Source organism: Triticum aestivum, chromosome 7A (genome assembly GCF_018294505.1).
Source record: "Triticum aestivum cultivar Chinese Spring chromosome 7A, IWGSC CS RefSeq v2.1, whole genome shotgun sequence".
Taxonomy (NCBI): Eukaryota; Viridiplantae; Streptophyta; class Magnoliopsida; order Poales; family Poaceae; genus Triticum; species Triticum aestivum.
The window spans coordinates 150812482-150823448 of NC_057812.1; the positions used below are offsets into that span (position 1 = coordinate 150812482).

At 49.8% G+C, this 10967-nt stretch overlaps 2 protein-coding genes across 2 annotated transcripts in view; both read right to left on the reverse strand.

Moving 5' to 3' along the window:
• Positions 1-4708: 4708 nt before the first annotated feature.
• On the reverse strand, positions 4709-5910 carry LOC123150376 (polygalacturonase inhibitor). Its single transcript, XM_044570235.1, has one exon. The coding sequence runs from the start codon at positions 5776-5778 to the stop codon at positions 4930-4932; it is 849 nt and encodes a 282-aa protein (XP_044426170.1). The 5' UTR covers positions 5779-5910; the 3' UTR covers positions 4709-4929.
• A 3976-nt stretch (positions 5911-9886) lies between these two features.
• LOC123151670 ((S)-8-oxocitronellyl enol synthase ISY1) overlaps positions 9887-10967 on the reverse strand; it is a gene marked incomplete in the record, with an annotated part of 1697 nt that continues 616 nt past the window's right edge. Inside the window, 1 exon segment of the mRNA XM_044571341.1 lies at positions 9887-10967. Within this exon segment, the coding sequence (XP_044427276.1) occupies positions 10055-10967 (913 nt within the window).

Below are 10967 nucleotides of genomic sequence, written 5' to 3' on the forward strand. Positions count from 1 at the left end.
CCGAATTGCTAGTCGAGCTCTTGACGAGCTGGGTTGTCTTGCTGCGGAATAGTCCGGACTCGTTTGACAGTGTCCGGGAGCTCGGTCATCGAATTGAGGTTCTTCTTGAAGAGGCCGCTTTGTACTTCTGCTGCTAAAGCAGTGGTGTGCTCCTCGGTACAAAGGGAGCGTTCCGTGTTTCTATTGACTGTTATGATACCGCATGGTCCGAGCATCTTGAGCTTGAGATAAGGATAGTGTGGCACCGCGTTAAATCGAGCAAATGCGGTTCGTCCCAGCAGTGCGTGATAGCCATTGTGGAAAGGGACGATATCGAAGATCAACTCTTCGCTTCGAAAGTTGTCCGGGGATCCGAAGATAACCTCTAGTGCGATTGAGCCCGTACAGGGGGGCTATGCACCCGGTATGACTCCTTTAAAGGTAGTCTTTGTGGGCTTGATCCTTGAGGAATTAATGCTCATTTTGCACACTGTATCCTGATAGAGCAGGTTCAGGCTACTACCACCATCCATGAGGACTCGCGTGAGATGGAATCCATCAATGATTAGGTCAAGGACCAGTGCGGCTGACCCGCCATGACAGATACTGGTCGGATGGTCCCTGCGACCGAAAATGATCGGGCAGGAAGACCATGGGTTGAACTTTGGGGCGACTGGCTCCATCGCATAAACGTCCCTGAGCGCGCGTTTGCGCTCCCTCTTGGGGATATGGGTAGCGTATATCATGTTCACTGTTTTAACTTGGGGGGGGGGCTTCTTCTATCCCCCTATGTTCGGCGGACGGGACTCCTCGTCATCGTCCTCGCTTTGTGACCCCTTCTCCTTGTTCTTGGCATTTAATTTGCCGACCTGTTTAAAAACCCAACAGTCCCTGTTGGTATAATTGGCTGGTTTGTCTAGGGTGCCATGGATCTGGCATGGACGATCGAGTATGCGGTCCAAGCTGGATGGGCCCGGATTGTTTCTTTTATATGGCTTGTTCCGCTGACCGGACTTGGAGCCACTGAATCCGGCGTTGACCGCCGCGTCGTCGGTATTGTCACCGTTGCTTCGACACTTGTGCCTATTGCGTCGGGGCTTCCCGTTGCTGTTTTTGGTCTCAGAGGTGCCAGCCTCGCTTGCAGTATTTTTGCTATGGGATAGCCAACTATCCTCGCCCGCGCAAAAACGGGTCATGAGTGTCGTGAGGGCTGCCATGGACTTCGGCTTTTCTTGGCCGAGGTGACGAGCGAGCCATTCATCGCGGATGCTTTGCTTAAAGGCCGCTAGGCCTTCGACATCTGGACAGTCGACGATCTGGTTCTTTTTAGTTAGGAACATGGTCCAGAATTTCCTGGCCGACTCTCCGGGCTATTAAACTATGTGACTTAAGTCATCAGCATCCGGACCATATTGTGACGTAGCTCGGATGGAGTCCGTCTGCGACATTCAGACCGGGCGTGATTAGGCTTGTCACGTCCGAATAGATAGCCATCATCACGTGCCGGGGCACGTCCCCGCGATTCGTTGATCAATCTGGTATGTCCTACTCTACTGTCCAAGTCCTGCCGAAGGTCGTATGTATATGCCTGAGCTGTTTTATCCCTTCCTTTACAGTGAGGTAGTACGGGTTGGTGTTCGGCTTGGGTTGCTGCTTTGTCCCGACCACGTGGTGGTCGGTCAGCCGCATTGTGCGTTGATGGTACGGGCTCCAACGCCTCGTCATCGAATTGAGGTAGTAATTTGCGCTTCGGGTATCTTTTGAGTGGTCACTCGAGGCCGTATTCCTCGGCTGCCAAGACGTTAGTCCATCTATCGTTGAGTAGATCTTGATCAGCTTGAAGCTGTTGCTGCTTCTTTTCCAGGCTCCTTGCAGTGTCTATTAGCCAGCGCTTAAAGCGCTCCTGCTCGAGAGGTTCCTCAGGCACGATAAAATCCTCATTGCAGAGGCTCACCTCATCCTCGGAGAGTGGAAGATAATTACTGTCCTCCGAGTCTTCGTGCAGGGCCTGTTCATCAGGGCTGACTCGCCCATCTTTCCATTCATCCTGTTCAGAAGTTGACTCAACGGGATCTTCATTGTCTCCGACATCGTCTAGAGTATTGTTTTCTCCTGTGCCAATTTTGCTGTCTTTTTCACGGCGTGACTTAGAGCGGCGCCGCTGTCATCGGTGCTTTGGCTGTATCTCAGGAGGTTTATCTTCCACTGGGTCTTCTTTGTCATCGTCGTTAACTTCTTTGGGTGTGTCCACCATGTATACGTCGTAGGAGGAGGTGGCCGTCCAGCGCCCGGTAAATGGCAGGTTTTGGGCCTGCTCCTCTTCGGCATCATCGTCCATACCGTCGATGTCTACGGAGTCGTAGTCGAGCATGTCGGTTAGATCTTCGACGGTGGCTATTAACTAGGAGGTGGGTGGGAAGCGAAATTCCCCGTCATCAGCCCCCAGTTCAAACCGGATATAATTCGGCTGTGAGTCCCCTGCTAAAGAGAGGGTTTTTAATGAGTTTAGCACATCGCCTAAAGGTGAGTGCCGGAGGATGTCTGCGAAACTAAATTCGCCGATCGGTGCCTGGTAGGGCTTGGCGGACGCGATGCACGTAGTTCGGAACCAGTGGTCGGAGATGAATCTGGGGGTCCGGTGACGCTGACCCCGCTCGAGGTTGGGTCAGTGTGCGGCTCCAACGCCGCTGAGTCTGCGGCTTCCGTGGCGGGGTTAAGCTTCCCCTTCGGATGGCGCAAGCTGCTCCAGATCTAGGGCCAGAGCGCTTACAGGCGCGATCTCCTGGGTATGGTCCAATGACAGATTTAGGTCATGTTCATCGTGGTGGTAGGGAGCGGCTGCCATGGGCTCAAATCCGTCGAAGATCAAGTCTTCGTGGATATCAGCGACGTAGTTCAAGCTTCCAAACCTGACCTGACGGCCAGGGGCATAGCTGTCAATTTGCTCTAGATGGCCAAGCGAGTTGGCCCGCAGTGCGAAGTCATCGAATACGAAGATCTAGCCAGGAAGAAAGACATCCCCTCGGGCAGCATTGTTGTAGATGATGGATGGAGCCATCGAACCTTCTGATGACGACACAACGGAACTCTCAATGAAAGCACCAATGTCGGTGTCAAAACCGGCGGATCTCGGGTAGGGGGTCCCGAACTGTGCGTCTAGGGTCGATGGTAACAGGAGACAGGGGACACAATGTTTACCTAGGTTCGGGCCCTCTCTATGGAGGTAATACCCTACTTCCTGCTTGATTGATCTTGATGAATATGAGTATTACAAGAGTTGATCTACCATGAGATCGTAATGGCTAAAACCCTAAAAGTCTAGCCTATATGATTATGATTGTCTCTATCTCTACGAACTAAATCCTCCGGTTTATATAGACACCGGAGGGGACTAGGGTTTATACAAAGTCAGTTACAGAGAAAAGAATCTTCATATCCGAACGTCAAACTTGCCATCCACGCCAAGGAGAGTCCCATCCGGACACGGGTGAGAGTCTTCGGTCTTGTATCTTTATAGCCCATCAGCCCGGCCCATGTCCAATAGGACGGACGCGCGAGGGCCCCTTAGTCCATGACTCCCTCACCCTGCACTACTTTCTTGGCATCGAGGTGATCCGCCGAGCTGATGGTTTCTTTCTGCATCGGCAGAAGTACGCCCACGAGCTCCTTGAGTGTGCCGGTATGCTTAACTGCAAGCCGGCGCCCACCCCCGTCGACACGAAGGCGAAGGTCTTTGCTCTGGAGGGGTCTCTCGCGTCCGATGGAGCGTTTCATCGCTCTAGCATCGGTGCTTTACAGTACTTGATGATGACTCGCCCCGACCTGCAGTACGCTGTTCAGCAGGCGTGCCTCCATATGCACGCCCCGCGTGACTCTCACTGGACTCTGGTGAAGCGTATTCTCCATTACATACGCGGCACCATGTCCTTGGGACTAATCCTGACGGCCTCCGCCTCCCTCGACCTCGTGGCCTACTCGGACGCTGACATGGCTGGTTACCCCGACACGCGACGCTCTACATCAGGCTACTGCGTCTACCTTGGGCCCTCGTTGATCTCTTGGTCATCGAAGCGGCAGCCCACGGTCTCCCGCTCCAGCGCCGAGGCAGAGTATCGCGCGTGGCTAATGTCATGGCCGAGTGCTCTTGGATACGTCAGCTGCTCCAGAAGTTGCTTTGTGATGTTCACAAAATCACAAGGCCACTCTTGTCTACTGCGATAACGTCAGTGCGGTCTACCTCTCCGCCAACCCGGTACACCATCGACGGACGAAGCATATTGAGCTCGATATTCACTTCGTGCACGAGCAGGTTGCCCTTGGCCGTGTTCGGGTTCTCCACGTGCCGACGACACAACAGTTTGCTGATGTGATGACTAAGGGATTGCCTACTCCCGTCTTCGAGAAGTTTCGGTCCAGTCTATCTGTCTCCGACGACGCTTCGACTACCGGGGGAGGGGGGGGTGTTGAGTATATATTTTATATTGCACGTGTATTGGAGTTGTGGCCCGCCTCCTAGTCTTATATAATTGAGGTAGAGGCATTCTCTTGTATTATATATGCGTGCACCAGCACCCCAATCAATACATCGTATTGCAAATCATCTGTCCACACCATTGGACTAGGAAAAGTGTGCAAGAAGTGCTTCATCCCCCACTTTTATTGTGTTAGTGTTAGCGAAACCAATTAGCAATGCACGACGGCCAAACACAATCGAATTTGCACGAGCTCATTGTAAAATCCGATATTATATTAACTGATCGACCTGGCCAGCTCGTGATTAATTGGCCAAGAGTGGCACTTGTACTTACTATCACGAACTACATTAAGAAGGGCTTTATTGCTAACTCAAAGGCGTGGAGATATTCAGCAGAGCACTGCCAAAGTACTAGCAATAGCAATACATCATCAGCGAGGCGGTCACCGTCACAGTGAGCGGCCACCTAAGGCACCTTAGCTGCAGGGCGCGAGCGGGCGGCCGCAGAGGCACTTGTTGGGCGCGAAGTGCTTGGGGCCGAACCTGTGCGTGTACCGGCCCTGCGGGATCGACCCGCACAGACTGTTGTAGCTCACGTCGAACGCCAGCCACTTCCTCGCCGCCGCGGCCGCCGGGATGCCGCCGTACATCATGTTGTGGTCAACGGCCAGTATGTCCAGCGCCGCCGGCAGCTCGACGCGGCCGAGGTCGAACGCGAACCGGTTGCGCGACAGCCGCACCGAGTTCACCCGCTTCCCGGCGCCGAACAGCGCCGACGCGTCGCCGGTGAGCTGGTTGTCGGCGAGGTCCACGCTGCCGAACTCCGCGCCCGCGAAGGCGGCCGGGAGCGGGCCGGCCAGGCGGTTGCCGACGACGGAGAGGTCGTGCACGGTGGCCGTCGGCGGGATGGGGCCGTCGAGCAGATTGCCGTCGAGGCGGAGGAAGGTGAGGTCCGGGAGGGCGCGCGGGCCCAGGAACGCCGGGATGCGGCCGTAGAGGCGGTTGTAGGCCAGGTTGACGGTCTGCAGGGCGGTGAGGTTGGCGATGGCGGCCGGGACCGGCGCCGAGATGTTGAGCGCGAAGACCGTGAGCTCGGTGACCCGGCCGGTGGCGGCGTCGCAGGAGATGCCCGGCCAGGCGCAGCAGGGCGCGGTGGAGTTCCAGCCGGAGAGGTCCGGGTGGTTGCCCAGGGCGGACTTGACGGCCAGGAGGGCCGCCTTGTCCGCCTTGTCGCAGAGGGCGCCGTCGGCCGCTGCCGCCGCCGCGAGGACAAGGACGGCGACGAGGAGCGGCATGGTGTGGCGGCACGGACTCGTGAGCTGCATGTTGGTTCGCCGGCCGCTTTGTGTTGCGTGGGAGGAGACTGGGAGTGTGTTGTGGTCCACAACTTGTGGAGGCTGAGAACCAAGGAGTCGAGCACGAGCTAGCTGTACATTGCTGACTGAGACCCGATGTGGAGCGCAGTGCCATGGAACACATGCGTATGTCGTGCGCTCTGTTGGTCGGTATGGTACCACACGTTCGGCATCCCTACCCTACGTACTGTACCAAGCATGTGGAATATCTGCCCTCGTCAATGATATCCGCCCTGCTTCATCACGGCAACGCAACACTACAGCGTGTAACACGGAGAGAACAAAAATCCCCTTCCCTGTAGGGAGGGAGGGAGAGGGGGTATGGACCCCCATCAAAGAACTATCAGAACTACAGTTACTACTACCAATCTAGTGTGTGTGTCTAGTTCCATGGTCCACTCTGTTGGTGTGACCCTGATCTCCATTATCGATCATACTAACTGCAAGGCCAGGCATGTTCATACCCGCCGCTAAACATTGAGTTCACATGCTAAAAATCAAATAATATCAGATTCAGTACCAAAAGGCTAACTCAATCCTAGCTTACACACCATTCAATCAGAGCATTACTGCAAGAAACTTTTAACGAACCATTGCACTGCAGACATTGACACATATACACATATAAACTTCGCCCTAGCGCCTACGAGCGAAGGAGAGAAAAAGATGCATGTAGGTGTCAGCCTATGTGTCTGTTTCTATTACATGCAGGATGCAGCCTATGTGACCATCACGATCAAATGAAATGCAGGGTGTTATTCCTTGAAATTATTTTACTGTATCTACCTGTACATTTTTTTTAACGAAATCAAATCTTGAATGTGCAGCACAAAATGTGAGCGCTCCTACATGTAACGTCACTACCCAGCTATTGCACATACATATCCATGATGCGCCGTGTTATACATGATGCTAAACGAAATGGAAAACAAAGTGGAGCATCTGATCTTCCAATGGAAGATGTAAATATCAGCACAGAACGATAGCATTAGCAATGAGTGACCAGCGTCAGAATTAGAGCCTATGAATAAGCAACAGGAGCACAGAGTTTGAACAAAACAGGGACATCTAATACAGTAATACCACAGAACTCCAATGCATCAGAAATTCAGAATTTGATTGTTTGCAGGGTGAAAGTGCTGTCCAATGCAGCAGAGGTTCTAAGTTCTACTCCTAGATGAACAGTTGAACTGGCAAAACATAATCAAGGAGTAACTAGCAAGGCCATGCTGGATGAACAGTTGAACGCTCACTGCAAACATGCAAAATATCTACCCTCCCCCAGTTCCTACCACTTTGCGGGCAAAACATAATCCAGAATCAGACATGAAAGTACAACAGAATAGGCCATACATGTAGACCGCATAGTGCTAGTACTAACAATCATCAGGATGCAAACTTAACCAACTGAACTCTCCAGAACGTAATGTTTTCAATTCTAATAGACTAGCTAGTACTGAAATGAAATGACTTTGTAATCATAATCTACAGAGTTGACTGGTGGTAAGGCTGTTTGAATTTTACACGAATTTGATGCACGATTGGATTAATTTTGGCATCACAAATTAAGTTAATCATCACGACAGATTACTAATTCAGAATCTCTACTTGCATGCAACTACTTAAATTAAAGCCAAGTGGTTGGTGCCAAAACAACAGAAACATCCAACACAGCTCCAACTTGACAAGAATATGCATGAAAGGGTAAACATAGATGCATGGTTAACTACCAGATCATATCCATTGAGCGAAAGCGATCAACAAAACATTGCTCACTTGATGATTCAAAGCTTAAAACACTTTTAGTGAACACTTCCCAAATGCCGAGTAACTAGATGTTCATTCAGTACCTTGTCAAAACGAACATAATACTCCATGCTAATATGCTATCAAGTAAAATTCAATGCATGTAACAATCATCGGGATGCAAACTTAATCAATTGAACTCGCCTGAACTGAATGTGTTCAATTTCAAATAGACTAGTACTGGAATGAAATCAACGTGTACGATAGTAGATCATAATCTGCACTTGACTGGTGGTAAACGCTCTCACTCTGAAAGAAAGCTGAAATAAATCTGACCAGACTTTTACATGAATTTGATGCAAGATTGGATACTAATTTTGGCATCACAAATCAAGTTAATCATTCTGATAGATTACTAATTCAGAATTCTCTACCTGGATGCAACTACTTAAAGTAAAGCCAAGTGTTGATGCCAAAACAACAGAAACATTCAACACAACTCCAACTTGACAAGAATATGCATGAAAGGGTAACATATATAGATGCATGGTTAACTACCAGATCATATCCATTGAGCAAAAGCGATCAACAAAACATTGCTCACTTGATGATTCAAAGCTTAAAACACTTTCAGTGAACACTTGCCAAATGCCGAGTAACTAGATGTTCATTCAGTACCTTGTCGAAGCGAACATAATACTCCATGCTAATATGCTATCAAGTAAAATTCAATGCATGTAACAATCGTCAGGATGCAAACTTAATCAACTGAACTCTTCGGAACTTAATGTTTTCAGTTTCTAATGGACTAGTATTGGAATGAAATCGACTTGTACTGGATTATAATCTACAATTGACTGATGGTAAATGCTCTCACTGTGAAAGAGAGCTGAAATAAATCTAACCAGAGGTTTACATGAATTTGATGCAAGATTGGATCCTAACTTTGGTATATTACAAATGAAGTTAGTCATCACGATAGATCACTAATTAAGAATTCTCTACCTGCATGCAACTACTTAAGTTAAAGCCAAGTGTTGATGCGAAAACACCGGTGCTAACTGCAAACAAGCAAAATATCTACTACCACTTTGCCGACAAATCATAATCCAGAACCAGACATGAAAGTCCAACAGAATAGGCCATATATGCAGACTGCAGAATACTAGTACTAACAATCACCAGGATGCAAACTTAATCAATTGAACTCTCCGGAACTTAATGTTTTCAATTTGTAATAGACTAGTACTGGAATGAACTCGACTTGTACTAGATCATAATCTACACTTGACTGGAGGTAAACACTCTCAGTCTGAAAGAGAACTGAAATAAATCTGACCAGAATTTTACATGAATTTAGTGCAAGATTGGATCCTAATTTAGGCATCACAAATGAAGTTAATCATCACAATAGATTACTAATTCAGAATACTTTACCTGCATGCAATGCAACTACTTAAATTAAAGCCAAGTGTTGATGCCAAAAAAAAAAAACAGCTCCAACCTAACAGGAATATGCATGAAAGGGTAAACATAGATGGTTAACTACCAGATCATATCCATTGAACAAAAGCGACCAACAAAACATTGCTCATTTGATGATTCAAAGTTTAAAACACTTTCAGTGAACACTTGCCCAATGCCGAGTAACTAGATGTCCATTCAGTTCAGTACCTTGTCGAAACGAACATAACAATCCATGCTAATATGCTAGTATCAAGTAGAATTCAATGCACGTAAACTGGACAATGTCGCAAGATGATCAGATAATAGCAAGACTGGATCCTAATTTTGGCATCACAAATGGAGCTAATCACTACAATAGATCACTAATTCCGAATACTTGATCTGCATGCAATGCAACTACTTAAATTAAAGCCAAGTGTTGATGCCAAAACAACAAAAACATTCAACACAGCTCCAACCTGACAATAATATGCATAATGCATGAAAGATGGTTACTACCAGATCATATCCATTGAGCGAAAGTGATCAACAAAACATTTCTCACAGGTACAAGCCAAATGATCAACGTACTGATGATTCAAAGCTTAAAACGCAGAGTAACTAGATGTTCATTCAGTACCTTGTCGAAACGACATAACACTCTGTCCATGCTAATATGCTACTAGTACTCCCTCCGGTCCTTTTTACTCTGCATATTAGGTTTGACCGAAGTCAACCTCATCCAACTTTGACCAAGTTTATACAAAAAATTATAGACATTCACATAACAACACCAATATCATTAGATTCGTCTTGGAATATATTTTCATATTATATTTATTACATATTATAGATGCTAATAATTTCTAATATAAATTTGGTCAAACTTAGCAAAATTTGACTTTCGGCAAATCCAGTGTGCAGAGTAAAAAGGACCGGAGGGAGTATCAGGTAAAATTCGATGCACGTAAACTGGACAATGTCGCAAGATGATGAGATAATAGCATGATGTGAAGTTCTAAGCCGCGACTGGCAGGTAAAACAGAGGCATGCATCAGGGGACAATCTTGTCAACCTTCATCTTGTTGATCCAGGTATTGAAGGACCTCACCGTGTTCCGGAACCCGAAGAATCCATACTCCTTGCTCTTGTTCATGGTGTCGATGTTCTCCCGCTCCACGTTGACCATGGCGTCGACGCAGAACCAGTTGGTGATGTCGTTGAGCTCGGTCTCCACGAGCCCGTTGTCGTTGACGATCTCCGCCCACACGCCCTCCTTCCCGGCCATGGCCTCCTCCAGCATGAAGCGCTGGTCCTCCCCCTCGTATCCCGTCCACGCCACACCGAACTGGTTGGCGAGGATCGGCCATAGCTGCTGCCACTTGAAGAGGTCCCCGTTGCTGCAGTTGAAGGGTTCGTTCTTGCCACTGGGCTCCATGGCCGCCCAGAGTGCGTGCTCGGCGACGAGCTCCGCGTCGGAGGCGTCGCTGAAGCCCTCCCAGGCGACGCGGGATCCTGGCCAGCGCAGCACGAGGCCCTCCTTGCCGCAGATGGCAGCGTAGACGCAGAGACTGGCGAGGACGTTTCTTGCGCTCCGCGGGGAGAAGCCGAAGATGGTGGTGGGGCGGTGCACGGACCAGGTGACGCGGTTGTTGCTGGCGAGCCCGTCGAGGAGGACGTCCTCCAGGTCGGGGTAGTCGAGGCGCGGGAGGTCCTCGGAGTAGGGGCGGAGCGCGAGGGGCACGTGGGTGAGGGGCTCGAACGGGTCGACGTAGTGCTTGCGGCCGGTCTGGAGGCAGACGTGGAGCAGGCCGGGGCAGTTGGGGACGAGCGCGGAGAGGACGTTGCGGAGCATGGCGCCGTTGGCCTCGCGGCCCTCCCCGTGCGTCGGGCGGGGGTCCCAGGCGACGTAGAAGAGGTGGGTGACGTCGGTGAGGGGCGCGAGGGTGTCGGCGACGGCGGCGGCG